This window comes from Spermophilus citellus (genome assembly GCF_964194105.1).
Source record: "Spermophilus citellus genome assembly, chromosome: 2".
Classification (NCBI taxonomy): domain Eukaryota; kingdom Metazoa; phylum Chordata; class Mammalia; order Rodentia; family Sciuridae; genus Spermophilus; species Spermophilus citellus.
The window spans coordinates 213,796,572-213,813,998 of NC_138183.1; the positions used below are offsets into that span (position 1 = coordinate 213,796,572).

Genomic DNA, 17,427 nt, shown 5'->3' on the forward strand with positions numbered 1-17,427 from the left:
ACACTATGGAGTGTGACCCACAGTCTTTGGTGTGCAATACCATTACCGCTGCAATAACCTAGAAACAGACCAAGACCTGGGTGGAGGTTGGATGGTTATAAATTTTTGACGTGGTGAATATAAGATGAAGATTTTCAATAGACAGGCCCTCAATACACAGCTTGAGGGGCCAGTTAAGGTCAAGTCTTGGACGTCTTCTGGCTGGGGCTTGTGTGAGCTGAGCCCAGACGGTGGGGAGGAGCGAGGGAAGGCTGTTCCTGGGGATTCCATCACTAGCGAAGGATCTTCCCGGGCTAAGGCGCAGCCTCCGCGTGGCGCACAGGTCCTCGAGTCCCCGCGCCCTTTCCGAGGTCCGCCCCTTTGGGCGGGGCGAGGCAGCGACGCTGTAAAGTCACCGGGAAGACAGAGCCGAGTAGGTGCGGGGTACGGCTTGGCTTCTCGACCCTTGGGCTGGCGGCGGAGGCCTGCCCGATGCCCGGGCCTGCAGCGCTGAGCGCCGCGGCGGCGGTGGCACTGGTGGCCGCCCTGCTGCTGGCGTGGCGTGAGGAGGCGGGGCAGGGGACCGGCCCCAGGTAACTCCTCCGGATAGGGGACCGAGCTGGGCCCTGCACTCTTCCCGGGACCCTGGAAACCGCGGGGAAAGAGGCTGGTGGTGCCAGCAGTTTGTGGCACCTGGGCGGACCAGCTCGGTCCCCTTCCGAGGTGTCTGCTGGGGCCATTGGGAGGCGGCTAAAGTGCCGCGCCCCGTAGGTGACTCAGCACTTTCCCCTGAGCTGGAATGACAGCCCCGGTCCTCTGGGGTAGGGGCGGGGCAGTCGTTTAGCATCCTCAGATCAGCACCTGTGGATGGTTTGTTTTTTTTTTTTTCCCCAGCAAACCCAAGCTGCCGAAGCTTCGGGAAGACTTCAAGATGCAGAATAAATCCGTCTTTATCCTGGGCGCCAGCGGGGAAAGTGGCAAAGTGCTGTTAAAAGAAATCCTGGAACAGAACCTGTTTGCCAGAGTCACTCTGATTGGCCGGAGGAAGCTCACCTTCGAGGAAGAAGCATATAAAAACGTGGTGGGTATTTGAGCTAGGAATCAAAAATGTAGCCGCATCGATTTTTTAAAGATGAACGTATTTCATGCCCGAAGGTTGAACCTTGCTAGGCCAGTGGTGGCAGCCAGAGAAATTGATCTTTGAAAGTTCCTCCAGGGAGCCTGCCTTGTAGGCCTCCCTTCACCATGTGTCCTTGAGCAAAGACTTGACTACATCTAGAACTAATAAAGTGGGACCTACAAGGTAAGGCGGGTAGGAGAGACAGGAAAACACTATTTTTAGTTTAGACAAGCTGGTTTCTGGGAATGGTCCTGCCAAACCTTGGCAGTTTTCTCAACGACTTTGCTTATTTTGTCTACCTGGACACTTCACATTAGTGTTATGATTACCTGAAAATGCCTTGCAGAGTGGGAAAGATCTGTGGCAGTGAACAGTGATCTCCTTGGGTACAAGAATCTGCCCTGGGCTGGAATTGCAGCCCAGTGGTAGAGCACTTGCCTAGCACGTGTGAGGTCCTGGGTTCCATCTCAGCACTACATAAAAATAAATGAATAAAATAATTGTGTCCATCTACAACTAAAAACAACAACAACAGCAACAAAAAAAAACCCTGCCCTGCCTGACTTCCCAGGCTTGTGTCTATAAACATTATCTTCACTGTAAGTTATACTTTCAGTGTAAACAGATGATATACCAGACTTCCATCTGATGATAATACTCTAATACCTAAACTCTGAGCTTCCTGAAGATTCTTTGCTCCCTGTGTTATCTTAACGTGTGTTATCTGTGAACTGCAGCAAATTGAACAAAATGGTGCGCTCCTGAGACAACTGTAGAATTTAGTCCCACAGGTTTCATTGGAGGAACGTTCTAAATAATGAACGCACTCACCAGTAAGTGTTTTCGAGTCTCCCAGGTTTATACTCAAATCATGTTGTGAATGTTTTTGGTCCATCAGGACTGGCCTGTTTCAAACAGACGTCTTTTGCTCAGGCTTAGATAGGTGTTAGATGGCCTTCATAATCTAGTTTCTAGAGCAGTATGAAAAATTCCTGGTAATTACAATCTGAGATTGAGATCTGTGCTTTGAGAGTGGAGTTTGGGTGGCACATCTTTTGTGAAGATCTTTTTCTTCAGTGTTATATGCAGTGTAAGGAAAATTCTTTTGAAAGAGTTGATAGTAGTGAAGGGAACCAACATTTTATTTAAATTCCTGGATGATGAAACTTCTCATTTTCTTAAATTTATTCACAATAGACTTAAAAAGTTAGGTGCAGGTGCTTAAATTTCAGTGGGCATTAGAATTTCTGTGGGTGCTTGTTGAATATACAGAGTCTGAGTCAGAAGTATTGGCATGGGATCTAGAATTTTTTTTTTTTTAAGCACCTTCTGGCTGATTCTAATGCAGGTAGCTCGTGAGTTGGACAGAAGGAGAGATTATCATCCACATTTTGCATTTTTTTTATCTTTCTATAATAAATTAAAATTGAATCTGATATTAGAAATCTGGATCACCTCTTGCTCAGTTATATGTACCAGAGATACATATGTGCATGGGTGATTTTCCATTCAGACCAATTGCTTTTGACTGGGAGAAAATGAATTTGAAAATTTTAATGTTAAGTGGTTAGGTCCTTCCATAGTGATCTATAATTTATTCTTTAAATCTAGAGGAGATTTCTTTTTTATATATATGGGGTTATATATAACTGTGTCCTTGTCTAGAATCAAGAAGTGGTGGACTTTGAAAAATTGGAAGACTATGCTTCTGCCTTCCAAGGTCATGATGTTGGATTCTGTTGCCTGGGTACCACCAGAAGCAAAGCTGGTGCGGTAAGGAAGAAATATGCTTTTTCCTTTTTTACTGGCCAGTAATGTCAAGGATTTCTTTTTGCTTACTCTTTTTCTTTGTGCATTTTGTAGTGTTAAATGTAAATAAGCTCTTATTATTTAAGATTCCATGTGCTGCCCTCACTTTGTTGTACTTTGAATAATACTGATAAATTCATCTTTCTTTCAGGCCTGAGTGCTGGATACATCATAAATATTCACATGATATTGCTGATAGCAACTATTGCTATCATTACAATATCCCCTGACTAAGGCAAACAGTATCTGAGTAAACGTAATTGACTCATCGGCAGTGAGCATTTTTTCTCCCTTCCATAATAAATATTTTAAACTTGAAGCATCCCCTCTCACTTGAGTGATTTGCTTCAATTCATTTTCATGCCAGGCCTTAAATTCGTGGGATAGAACATTGGAATAAAGAGGCACAATTCAGCCAGCCCCCAGTGATGACTCAGCTTTCAGCAGTGATTCAGCCCCAGTGATGATTCAGCCCTCACTGACGCAAAACTGTTTTAACACTTTTTATTTTCTTTTTAATGCTGTTTTAAATTGAGTTGGCCTCTGTCCAGAAGTCATAGTTTACTACATAATTAAAAGTCATGGTTTACGACATACATCCTGGGCAAATATTAATACGTCTTCTTTAATTTATAACTGGACTATAGTTTTTCCCTCTGGCAGAATTTTCTTCCTGGAGCCAAATGTTTCTATTAAGTATGCAGGGCCATGATTCTGCCGTGGGACTTAATATAGGTTTATAAACCAGGCCCTTGCAACCGAATTGTTAGGGGAGCATGTGGTGAAGTACTGTTGGTTTATATAAACCAAGCAGTTGTATTTCATTGGACTTCTAGGCAAGCCAAAGGATAATTAGATTTATGCTTTTGGTCAAGGTGTATTTCCATATCTTTTGCAGTTCTGCATATCTGCACTAGAACGCTATTGGGTTTTGAGCTCTATGCTGTGAACTGCTGTTACAGAGAAATTTGACTTTCTGAGCAATTGGCACATTATGTATCCCTTCTAGAAAGGGTCATGTTCCTGCTCAGCAGCTAGGACAGTCTTTTTTGCCCCTAGGGACCATCACAGCAGTGTGCCCTTTAAAAAGCATCAGAAAAACTTTTGTTCTTGTGCTTTGCAGGTTTCACTGTCTCAAGTGCCAACCTGGTTTTGGTGGTGACTCAGCAAAATTAAAAAAAAAAAAAACTGCATTAAGCATAGAGCAGTTGATTTTCATGACATTAGGCAATTCTTGTAGAGCACTCCAGGGAAAATTCTGAATTGCTTCGATGCGTTTACATTGTGTAATGCAATTTTAATCAGAGAGACTGAGTGTCTTCGCTGTTGAGAATATTTTTTAAGTGGGGTTGGTTCCCAACTTCTTAGGCCATGAAACTCATCTTTGGTTGTCCTGTAAAAACAATTTGAAAATATGAAAATAATTAATAAGTAAGCATGGGAAAAGATTAGTAAGCCAGCTAGGCTCAGAAATAAGGATTTAAATGGTTATGAGGATAATGGCAGAAAGTAACCTGACACTCCCTCTAGGAAAGGCTTTTTTTTTTTTTTTAACTAATTTGGATTGGGTGCAACATTCATTTTTGAGGTTGTGATAACTAGGCATTTTAAGGGGTGACTAACATGGGTAAGTAACAATAGTTGTCTGAAGGGGGCTTGTGGGATTGTAAACTCATCCCTGTGAAATTTTTCTGGGCCAGCAGCCCTCTCTGTACCTATGACAAAGCTGGTGACCAGCCAACTGTCATTCAGGAGCTGGTTTATAATTGGATCACCATTATGTGAGGTGTCCCACAAAAGCTCATGTGTAAGACAATGCAAGAAGGTTCAGAGGAGAAATGATTGGGTTGCAAGAGTCGTAACCCAATCAGTGAATTAATCCCCTGATTGGGATTAATTGAATGATAACTGAAGTGATAGTGTGTGGCTGGAGGAGGGGGGAATTGGGGCCTGGCTTTGGGAATATATTTGTATCTGAGACTGGCTGGTTCTGCCTGCTGGTTCCCTCTGCCACACTCTTCCATCCTAATATTCAGCCTCAAACTTAGAGCTCTGAGGAATGGAGCCCGCCTTCTATGGACTAAGACCTCTGAAACTGTGAGCCCTCAAATAAACTTTTCTTCCTTTAAAATTATTCTGGTCAGATCTTTTAGTTACAGTGAAAAATCTGACTAAAACAAACATCTTTTATTTTGCATTTTAGCAATCTGAGTTTATAGTAGAGAAACCCCAAGGAACTCATGGTTTCTGTCTGCAGTTATTGAGATCCTCTGAGCAATCAGCTGATTTCCTATGCTCACTAGTATATTAGTTTGCTAGAGCGGCCATAACAAAGTAGCACTGGGTGACTTAACCAACAGAAATTTATTGCCTCACAATACTGGAGACTAGAAGTCTGAGATTAAGATGTCAGAGGGTTGGTTTCTTTTGAGTGCTGTGAGGGATGGGTGCATCTCATGGGTTTCTCCTTGACTTGCAGATGGCTGCTTTCTCTGTGTATTTTCACATGGTGTTCATATTTTCCCTTTTCATAAGGACATAAACATATTTGATTGGGACTGCCCTATGCAGTACAACTAATTACTTCTATAATGTCCCTGTTTCCAAATAAGGTTACATTTTGAGGTACTTGGGGTTAGTACTTCAACATATTCATTTTGGAGGAATATGATTTAACCTATAAAATTCAATCTACTCTGATTTCTATTGGAAAAATGCTAGAGTTAAGCCTATTAGCTTTCTTCAGTTGTTTTGAAAACCATTTCCTTTAGTGGTGGCTAGTTATGCTACACTTCCCTTTTACACTCAGGCCACAATAGTCTAGTCAGTGTGGTAGCTCTCTGATTTGGCCCTGGTCTAGATCTGTTGGACCTGAATCTCTGAGGTTGGAAGCTTGGAATATGTATTTTTAGCAGGTTGCTTCGGAGATCCTGATACAACCAACCTTGCTCTTATTGGATCTGCTTTTGGGAGACACTGGGAACTGAATGTATTAATCCTCTTCACTTGCCTGGTAGTCTAAATGGGCTCAGCTTGCTTTAGTGAGTAACTTGTATGCTAATGAAGGTACAGATACCCTTTGAGAACCCGATTGACATTGGCCTTGAAAGAAGACCAAGACTCAAAGATACCACTGAGCATAATACATTTCCCTTTATTTGTAATAAGAGAAGGATTTGTTTGGTGAATTTGAATGGTTTGGTGTTCATTTGTTTCTTTACCTATTAGGAACAGGCTTCAGCAGTCCAGGTTCTTAGATTCTGTTGAATGGATGATGATTTTAATATAATTAATGTAGCCATTGTAATATTTATTAAGTATCATTAGAATCTCATGGCTTCTGATTCTAAAATAAGTCTTCTTCTAATCTAGTTTGCAAACTATGGAGTGGGAGCCTAATAACCTGTCACCTGTTTTTGTATGGCCTTTGTAAATTAAGCATGCTTTCTTATTTTTAAATGGCCAAAAGCTTCCAAAGAATGTCATGCCACATGAAAATATAAAAAATTCAAATTTTAGTATCCATAAAGTAAGTTGCTCATTAAGGTAGAGCTGTAGATGTAACAGAGGCTTGCAAAGCTGATGGTGTTTATTATCTGATCCTTTACTGAAAAAGTTTCCCCACCCCTGTTCTAATTGCTCTTGTTCTATTTGATGTCCAGGAGGGGGCTCATGAAGTAGTGAGGTCTTAACTGTTTCAAAGGACCCAGATCACAGACCTTATTCAGAAACTAGGTAGATGTAGAACCTTGAGGATGTTGCTTAGCTTTTGTGGACCACCACCCTGTCTATACTAGGCGGGAGGAGACCACTGAAACTCCTTCCAACTACAGAGTTCCGTGACTCTATGCATCATAGAGAAAAAAAAGGACTCAAATGAAGGTACTGACTGACTCAGGAACCCTCAGTGTCTGTTTGATTTTATTTTTCTATCTGGAGATCTTTCTCTAACCAAGATTGTCCTCCCACCTCTGTGTATAACATGTAGAGATGCCCTTCAGGACACAAACAAATGAGGCTCAGATTATACCATACTTTCTTTGTCAGTATCTTTGCTCTCTGATTTAAGTTTGGATTGAAAAAGCAGTGGAAAAGAAAGAACTGGAAACAGAAATATACCTGAGTGAGACCCTTTACAGAATGATAGATCCTCCTTCTTAGGAAAGGACTCTGTGCCCTTCTGTAGTGATTCCTTGCTTTCTCCTCCTGTGAGTCAGCACTGAAATGCCTTGTTAGGATGTTGTTCTTAAGTGGCAATATTTTTTTTTTTTTAGTTGTAGTTGGACATAGTAACTGTATTTTATTTATTTATTTTTATCTGGTGCTGAGGATTAGACCTAGCGTCTCGCACATGCTAGGCGAGTGCTCTGTTGCTGAGCCACAACCCCAGCAATATTGCTAGTGGTTTTCAGGTATTAGTAAAGAAGACTGGAAGAAATAAAAATTTGGGCTCTTTGAATTTTAATTAGACTTAAAGTAAGAGTAATTGTAGAATTTCTCTTTGGATGTCTGTAGATAGTCTTATTCTGAGTCATAATACATTGTATGCATTGTTTTGAGTGGGTGCTGGGAAAGAAACTTATAGTGGAAACCTATTTAATTAATTACTTTTGCTAGAAGGAACTGTGATTCCTACCTTAGATAAGAACACTGGCTATGGAATTGTTAAAGACACAATAAAATAATGAGTTAGTACTCTGAGAAGAGTCTGTTCTCTTGTGGTTAGGGAAACAGTACAGTTTTTCTGAAATTGTGTTGCAGGGATAATATTTCATTTTTTTAAAACTTCTAACCAGAAGAATAAGAAAGGGAATTAATAAGATTTTAAAGATGGTTCCTTCTATCTGTAAGGAGGATCTTCCTCCCTCCAAAGAAAACTGACATGTTTTTGACATCTCCTAGTCAATCACCCACGCTCCTACCTCAGTTTGATTTCTAAGTCCCTGAAAGCTGTTGACCCTTTTGCTTTTGAGTTTCATTCACAAGCTAAAAGCCCATGCCATCAGGGTGAGGGAAGTGAAATTTAAAATTTAGTGGGCTTGGAAAAATGCGTATTTATAATCAGCTTGAGGGCTCAGAGGATTTGTGAAATCTTTTTGGATTAACAGCCATTGATTGCTCATAAAACAATATTTAGCTTTGTTCAGAGGATGGCAATGAAGAAAGGTATGGGCACCTTGTCATCAGGGCCCATTGAGCGGGGATGATGGGCTGAGGGTGGGGGTCTCTGCAGTAGCGTGGGTGCTCCTCCTTCAAGGAGCCGTTGTCAGTTGTTAGCCAGGCGGGTGAAAGGAAGGACGCTAGAGTCTGATGGCTTGGGGTGGTATTGATGTGCCTTCTCTGGCTAATCAGATTGAAAGAGTCCCATGGCATTTATGTCACTTTAATTTTCATCAAACAATTGGAGACGACAGAACTCTATTAAAGAGAGGTTGATCCAGAACTAAAGCCAAATAAATTAGGGTCTTGGTTTAATCAAATGATCCTCTTCTGGCTCTGGATTAAGTAAGAGAGACAGCGTCGGTCTGGAGGCTTGCAATTGGCTGACTCTTTCTCTTATTTTTAAAGGAGTTGATGAAAAAAAAAAAAAACATTTTAACTGAAGTAACTATAATAATCCTTCCAAGCCTTTGTGCTAATACAACAATAAAAAACACAAAATTTATTTCATGTGGCAACTATGTTATTTTATTGTGAATAACAAACCTGTTATGGAAACCACAGTGCTGTGATTTGGAATGAGAGGAAGAAATAGACATGGAAGAGAAATTCAGTTAGAATTTTCCTATGTAGTTTTGGGTTTTTCTTTGCACACTTTCAGCACATCTAAAATCTCAATTTGGAGAAAGGCTCTGATAAGAAGTGCCTTTCCCTGTCCCTCACTTTCTCTCTTTCTCTCTCTCTCTCTCTCTCTCTCTCTCTCTCTCTCTCTCTCTGTTGTGGTGTGCTAAGTGTTAAGCCGGGTTTGCTTCAACTGATATTAAAAAACAACAACATGAGTTTGAGTCATCGTTTAGCTCAAGCACACTTAGGAGTGATTGTCAGAGTATACAATACAAAAGAAGATGGTGATGACTCTTGGGTAAAGAGATGAGTTTATATTACCTAAAAGAGGAGAAAATTAACATTGCCCTGCAGGTTGACCATAGAGTTAAAAAGGTACTGGTGAGTGATGAGAAAGGAGGACAAAGAGAGGCTTTTACAGTGCTAGTAAAGTTCTATTTCTTGATCTGGGAGCTGGTTACAGAGAATGTTCAGTTTATGAAAATTCATCAAGCTCCCTACTCATAATATGTTTTCTTTTATGATATATTTCAATACAAAGTTTAAACATTTTGTTTAGACCTATTATTATAAAATTAAATTTCGTATTAGTTTCTTATTGCTGCTGTAATAAATGACCTCAAACTGAGTAGTTAAAACAACATAAATTTATTATATTATAGTTCTACAGGATAGAAGTTGGCATGGATTCTACTGAGATAAAATTAAAAGGTCAATAGGCTGCATTTGTCTGGAGGCTCCAGGGGAGAATTCATTTCCTTTCCTTTTCCAACACCTAAAGACTGCCTACTTTCCCTGGCTCATGGTCACCTTCCTTCATCTTTAAGGCCAGCAGTTTTGGGGTGGAGCCTTTTTCACATTGCTTAACTCTAACCTCCTCTGCTGTTTCCCTTTTTCTAGTGCCCTATGATTACATTGAACCCATAATAATCATTTTAAGGTCAGCAGATTAAAGTTAACTTTAGTGGCATCTGCAACATTAATTCCCCTTTACCATGTAGTCTGACATAATTAGGGGGCTTAGGATGTGGCACTCTTCAAGAGACCCTTATTCTGGCTACCAGAATTGTAGACTTACTTTTACCAGCTAGAGAGAGTGTGGAATATAAAGGAACACAGATACAGTGGAAAGAGCACTACTCAGAGTTGGGAACCTGCACTCTGCTCTCAGCTCTGTCACTCCCTAGTCAGTAGTTCACCAACCACTGGACCTTATTCCATCTGCATAATGAGGGGGTTGGATGTGGTATTTCCTAAGGTCTCTTCTAACATTTCTAAGAAAGACACACATTGTCATGCCAAATTAAACATTTAGAAACCAATAACTACCTCATAAGAAGGATTTAATTTAAGAAAGTCCTTTGGGCAGTAATCTTATCTTCAGATTTGGAATCTCCTCACTGTAAGACCTAATTATATAATTGTGACATTCAGCTTCAGCAGGCTTTTAGTTTCTTCAGTTGTCTCCAGTTTGGGGATGGCAGAATTGGGGGTGGTCCCAAGAAGTTGGTAACTACAGTGGAATCCGCTTTTCAGGTAGAAGTATGTCCTTCAGTTGGGTTCTGGCAATGGGTCTATATTCTGGTTGCATCATTCACTCCTCCTCCTTCCATGGCTATTAATTCTGTTCTTTGAGACCAGATTTGCCTTTTCTCTGCTTTCCTCAGATTTTTATTCATCCCTTCAAATATTTTTGAAGCATCAGCCATGTGGTAGGCATATGCTGATGCGGACTTGTGAATGAAGGAGAAAGACTCAGCTTTTGTCGTCACTGGATTGAGTCTAGATCTGGGGTCTCCAAACATTTTTGATCATATGCCTATCAGTATGAAAAACAATTGAGAACACATTCCTCACTGATGTCTAAAGTATATGGCAAAACGTACACAAAGATCGAAAATTAAACAGACTGTTCTCATAGTGCCTAGCAAATGGCCTTCATCACAGTTTGAGACCCTGCCATGTTAGATTTGACACAAAGAAGAGCAGACTGAGAGGTGGTTCTAAGGTTGTAAATGTGAGGAGAGGATCAAATGCAGGAAACAGAGAAGTGGCTCAATTGTAACACAAGCTTAGACCTCTCTCTGGAGGAGGATCCTCCAGCAGACATTGGTACCTGTCTTCTGCTTACAACCTAGTGAAGTTATAGGGGATGAAGGGGTAAAGAAATTTTTGTGGTTAGGCCGTTGCTAGGGGGTTGTCAGGGAAAGGTCCTTGTGGTCATGCTCATTCTTCTTTGTGATGGTCACTGTTCCACGTTGAACAGGGTGTTTCAAGATTTCAATCCCAGGTAACAAGTTTCATTACAGGGTATTGTCTGGGGTTTAGGACAGTGTGACTGTCATTTGGGTCAGAGTATCTGTGGGGTGACAGTTATTCTAAGGTGGAGGATATGTTTCAAATGGTTTTGCTTAAGTCAAGTTCTCCCTAACAGTAAAGTTATTGAAGGACAAAGAAATTGTAACTAAAAGCAGTTTCTCAGCCTGACCTCATTGTTCTGTTTGCTCCTTGAGATTTATTGAGTGTCCATGCTCCAGTGTCATGGTTCTTATTTTTCTGTCCAGCCTTGCTGCTAAGGCTGGTGTGTCTATTTGGAGGGCCACACTTGGAATCTTTCCCAGGGTCTAAGCCTGACTTTCATGTATTGCTTGGATGCATTTTATTTAGATCCCCATCCCACACCCCACACTCATCTCCTCCAAACCTGCCAACCAAGCCAGGTAGTAATCTTTAAAATGAAGTTGCAACATTTTGGAAATAACTCACATCCTTTTCCCCCTCAGGAGGGATTTGTTCGTGTTGACCGAGATTATGTGCTGAAGTCTGCAGAGCTGGCAAAATCTGGAGGGTGCAAACATTTCAATTTTCTGTCTTCTAAAGGAGCTGATAAGTCAAGCAATTTTTTATATTTTCAAGTTAAGGTTTGTACACATTTCTACCTTTACTATACTTTGGGCTAATTGACAGTACTAAATAATACAAAATACTATATAATAGTTAAAGAGCATTAAACACATTATGTTATACATTTTCCATAGCTACAGGAACTGTTTTTGCAGTAAAATATTTAGGAAGCAGGAGTAATTTGAAAGATAATTTCCGATGTCTTCCCCCTTATTAATTATCCATTGATCGGGGGATGGGCTATGGAAGCTCTACCCCTGAATGTCAGCGAGGCATCTTGGCATTGGAGGAGGCTTGGAGGCAGTGAGTTTTAAACTATTCCCTTGGTTTCCCTTATGGCAGAGAGGAAGGAGCTTTGATTTCTGGAGATTTGGGGACATTTACCCTGAAACATTCTCCTAATTACAAGCTCAACTTTCTTAAAAGTCTTTCTGTTTTAAAAGATTCATGTACAAGCATGATGGCACACACCTCTAATCAAAGTGACTTGGGAGGCTGAGGCAGGAGGATTGTAAGTTCAAAGCCAGCCTCAACAATTTAGTGAGTACTTGAGAACTTAGTGAGACCCTGTCTCAAAATAAAAAATAAAAAGGGCTGGGAATATAGCTCAGTGATAAAGCACTCTGGGCTCAATCCCCAGTACAAAAAAAAAAAAAAAAAAAAAAAAAAATCACAAAACAACAACAAAAAACACATACATTTTGCTATTCTCAATACAATATATATCCTTGCTTATTTTAATAAAGTTTCCATTTCCTAATCTTCCAGTGAAATTGTTGCTGCAGGAAGCGAGACCATGGCTTTACTTTTTTGTCCTTCCTGATGCACTCTACATGCCTATAGTGTAAGAAGCAGGGCCGTAGTGTTTGGACAAAGATATTTCCATGGGAAATCTTTCTACAGAAGTCCTCTGGCTTCTGCTTAAGTACCTCACCTTGTGTTTTAGTCAGCCTTTTTGCTGCTGTGACTAAAGGATCTGACCAGAACAATTCTAGGGGAGGAAAAGTTGATTTAGGGCTCACAGTTTCAGAGGTCCATAGGCATTGAGTTCCATTTCTCAGGGCTCCAGGTGAGGCAGAAACAACATGGCAGCAGAGTGTGGCAGAGGATAGCAGCTCACATAGTAATCAGGAAGCAGAGAGAGAGGGAGAGAGAGAGAGGAAGAGAGAGAAAGAGAGACTGATTCCAGGCACCAGATACAAAATATATACTAGAGAGAGAGACAGACAGACAGACACACTGACTGATTCCATGCACCAGATACAAAATATAAACCCAAGCCACGCCCCAATTCCCACCTCCTCCAGCCACAACCCTACTACTTCAGGTACCACTCAGTTAATCCCTATCAGGGGATTAATTTCACTGATTGGGTTAAGACTTTTACAACCCAGTCATTTCTCTTCTGAACCCTCTTGCATTGTCTCACATGAGCTTTTGGGGGACACCTCACATCCAAACCATAACACCTTGCTCAGATCCACTTGTCAAGTTCCTATCTTGAGGTGAGATCAGCTGCTTTGTAAATGATAATTGTTGTTTGAAAATAACAAAAGCAAGCCCAGTCTTTCTTTGGCATTGTTATCTTTAAGATATTTGGAAATTAAAGTTGACTTAATTGTATTTTTACCTCGCACAACACTTTTAAGTCCTTCTTTATTAGTTTCTGTTTCTTCTTTCTGCTTTTTTAAGATATGGAGATGGAATCCAGTGGCACTCTATTACTGAGTTATATTCCCAGTCCTTTCTGTTTTTTTATTTTGAGATGGGGGTCTCACTAAATTGGCAATACTGGCCTGGAACTTGAAATACCCCTGTCTCGGCCCCTGGAGTTGGTGGGATTACAGGCATAAACCACTGCCCAGCTATCAATTACCCTGGTCCCTTTGCTGAGTGAACTTTACCATGTTGTTATATTGGAATTGCAGTGGAACTATTGCCTCTCATTCTCTGGAAACAATGTTATTTTTTTAAAAAATATTTTTTTGTTGTTGTAGGTAGACACACAATATCTTTGTTTCATTTTTATGTGGTGCTGAGGATCAAACCCAGTACCTCACAGGTGTTAGGCGTGCACTCTACCACTGAGCCACAACCCCAGCCCCTATGTTATCTTTTTAAAAGAGAAATATTACTATTTGAGTAACTATCTTTGTCATGTATTGCTCACGATCAGTTTGTGATTAGGAATGTTTCTAGATTTTTTTTTTCATAGAGCTCAGAACTCATAGCTAATCAGTAGCTCTCCTATCCAAAAATAGTATTTTGAGGCAGATGAAGACCAGTGAGCCACCAATGAAGTTAAATCAACAATGGAAAAGTTTCTGGGGAATGACCCTGATCATATTATGTTATGTACATGTACTAATATGGCATAATGAATCCCACTATTATGTACGATTATAATGCACCAATAAAAGGAATAGAAATATTTCAGTTTAATGGTTAGAGTTTAGAATAATACTTAAAAGAAAAACATTTTAAAAATATTCATATTGGTTCTGAGAAAGATTATCAAACAATTTTTTTACTCTCATTAGCAAGATAAACATTCCTTTTAGGAAAGGAAATATATACATTTGTTCATCTTTAAAGATAAAGGAATCACTACTACCTACTCTGTGGGTTGTCAGATTCAGTCAGGCAAGAAAAATAGAAAACATTGTGTTCTAAGGGTTTTTCTGTATATTTGTGTGGAAACTGAGTGTCATGATCCTAAGATCACCACTGATAGTGACAGGGCTGGGACTTAAACCCAGGCAGTCAGATGCCAGTGCATGTTGCTAGGCATTAGGCAATGAGTAGCCTTTGTCATTAGTACATGTGGAAGGACCTAGCACAGGGCCTGAGCCATGACAGAGCCTTAGAAAATATTACTAATGCCAACAGGATGGAAAGAGACCTTTTTGTTCACTGAAGTTGACCTGCATTGCCTGCAGCATGAGTTTATGAGTTAGATTAATTAAAAGTAATTACAACCAAACTGTCATCCCAGAATGATACTAGACAACATAGCTGTGTCTAGAATTTGGAAAGATGATCTTTATTGAATAATCCTTCAACTACTGTGTGTATTATTTTGGTGTTTATCATTTATGTTCTCAATCTACTGTGTGTGAATTCTCCCTCTTTTCCAGTTTTAGAAGCTCCTTGATTCTTTAGGAGCATTTGTTTTACTCATTATCTTTTTAAACTGCATTCATTATGGAGGCCTGGATCAATCACATACTTTCATGGGTATGCTGCTGATGTGGTAGGGGAACTGTTGGGGTGTGGAGCCAGAGCACTAGACTGGCCTCATGTTCTATGTCTATAAACTGAAGTTCTTCATCTGTTCAATGTCTATATGTATTTAAAACATTGTCTATATGTATTCTCACTGCCTTTTGAAACTTGTTAAGAAGTGAATGATACAGATGGACATCTATGGGATTACTTCTAATACAAAAAAGGTACTCAGTCTCTACTAGCCTGCAGTATTGATCCTGAGCTTAAGTGAGATACTCTAGTGATATCTCTTTTAGTGGCAGAAGACTGACTGACTGACCATACTGCCATCACTCATTCAGCAGACTGTTTTTCATTCTCTACTACTTGTCAGGATTAAATAATTTCTTCCTTAACTTCCCAGGCTCTTTGGAATCTAAATTGCTAGATAAGGATTTAGATAGACCTGCAGAAGCTGATTATCTTTAAAACTCCAAGTTATTCTCTCTCAAGTTTTACATGAATTTATCTTGATTAAATACTGAAAGCATGCTTTTTCTTACCAGGGAGAAGTAGAAGCCAGGGTTGGAGAATTAAAATTTGATCGCTACTCCATATTTAGACCTGGGTAAGTATGCACGTTACTCGAGCTGGTTAGTCCCTGGAAGCCAGTTTCTCATTTGGAGAGGCTGACATCCAAGATGCCTGTGATAGGAAGGAATTAGGTGGGGGCATGGACTGCTTCTCAGAAGGACCCACCTTTTGGCTTTGAAAGAAGAGAGATTCCAGGGCTAGCTTCAGAATAATCTGGACCTTCCAATGTGGCATTTGTTGCCTACTTTAAAAAAAAAAAATTAAATTCTGTATTATTAATATTTTTTACTTTCTTTTTAAAATTTATCTTCTGCATCAAATAAAACCATATATAAACTGGTAGTATGCTCAGACTTCTGTAATAAAATTCCACAGCCTGAGTAGCTTAAACAACAGACTTACTTTTTCATGGTCTAGAGGTTGGAAATCCAAGATCAGGGTTCCATCAGGGTTGGTATCTGGTGAGGCCTCTTTTGACCTGCAGATGGCCACCTCACTGTGTCTTCACATTGCCTTTCATGTGTGCAAGGAGATATCTTTGATTTCTCTTTCTGTTCTTATAACATTGGCAGTCCAATGGGATTAGTTCTAGCTCATCCTTAAGATCTCATTTGAACTGAATTACCTCCTTAAAGGCCGGACTTCAAATGTTACATTGGGCATTAGGGCTTCAACCTCCAAATTCTGAGGGACACCGTTCATTTTAAACACTCACTATGGTCTGGATGCAAGTTATTAGAACTTTCCCTGCTTTTCTTTTTCTCCTTAGAGTTCTGTTATGCAATAGGCAAGAATCTCGCCCAGGTGAATGGTTGATTAGGAAGTTCTTTGGCTTCTTACCAGACTCTTGGGCCAGTGGGCACTCTGTGCCTGTCTTGACTTTGGCTAGAGCAATGCTGAACAACATGGTGAGACCAAGTGACAAGCAGATGGAAATTCTGGACAACAAGGCCATCCACGACCTGGGGAAAGCTCATGGTGTTCTCAAGCCATGACCACACTGGAGAAGCACTTTTGACTGCAGACCTCAACATCTATCACTAAATCTGTAATTTCATGGCCTTGAAAGAATTTGTGTGCTTTTCCTTGGTTGTTTGACTATTCTCAGCCACACAGATCCAATCAGGACATGACTTTGCTCTGTATTGGTGGCTTATGGCCTGATTATATATGTGGATCACTCAGGAAGCTTTTGAAAAAATGAGATTTATAGGCCCTGTTTCAAATCTTCTGAATCAGAATGTGGGGGATGTGGGCATAGGAATCTGTGGTTTTATTTTGCTTAAAATTCCTCTGATGGTTATGGGAGAGAGCTTTGAGACACTCCTCTGCAATCACAACAGCAATGTAACCCCTATGTGCCATGCAGACGAATGCTGTGGTAAAACTTGACATTTTTGTTCTAATTAATAGCATATAACGGTGTAAGTGAACACTGTGCCTTTACTACTACTTTAAATATATAATTAAAAATTAACAGTTTATATAGTTCATGGGAGAATTAAATAGGGCAATGAAAATAAATGCACAAATCCTGGGTGCCTCTTCAATGTTTCGAAAATATTAGTTGTACTAGTGGTGATGGGCAGCTTTTTGGCCAATGCAGTGATATAATAACAGCTATCATTTATCAAGTGCTGGCTATGTTCCAGTCCTTACATATATCATCTATGCTTTAACCTTCCAAACAATCCTTATAAAATGATATTGTCCATTATCACCTTTTCTCCTTTTTTTTTTTAAATCCTTATATCTTAGATGGGGAAACTGATGCCTTATTTAGGGATCCATAGCTGAAGACCTAAAACTAGGAAATGGCATAGTCAGGATTCTAACCCAGCTCAGCCTATTAATCACTCAACAAAAGAATCCTGTGTCTGTATATTTCCAGGTGGTTCCAATGAATTGTTAGTACATGTCATGGATGAATAAAGTTGAAATATTTGGGTTTCTTCATTGGTCTATGGTCCTTATTATTAATCAGGATGTTCACATGGCGAGTAAGAATCTATGGCACTGAACTTCAAAGG

At 40.1% G+C, this 17,427-nt stretch overlaps 1 protein-coding gene across 2 annotated transcripts; it reads left to right on the top strand.

Annotated features, from left to right (window-relative positions):
- Positions 1 to 281: 281 nt before the first annotated feature.
- On the top strand, positions 282 to 17,369 carry HTATIP2 (HIV-1 Tat interactive protein 2). Of its 2 annotated transcripts, none has more exons than XM_081278818.1 (6): positions 282 to 412; positions 874 to 1,060; positions 2,765 to 2,872; positions 11,476 to 11,613; positions 15,370 to 15,431; positions 16,167 to 17,369. In XM_081278818.1, exons 2-6 carry the CDS (start codon positions 911 to 913, stop codon positions 16,390 to 16,392), a joined length of 684 nt encoding a protein of 227 aa, XP_081134944.1. In that variant the 5' UTR covers positions 282 to 412; positions 874 to 910; the 3' UTR covers positions 16,393 to 17,369. The 2 variants fall into 2 exon arrangements, with proteins under 2 accessions (XP_081134944.1, XP_081134943.1); XM_081278817.1 differs by lacking the exon at positions 282 to 412 and adding an exon at positions 419 to 572 and having other exon boundaries at positions 16,167 to 17,368.
- Positions 17,370 to 17,427: the final 58 nt, after the last annotated feature.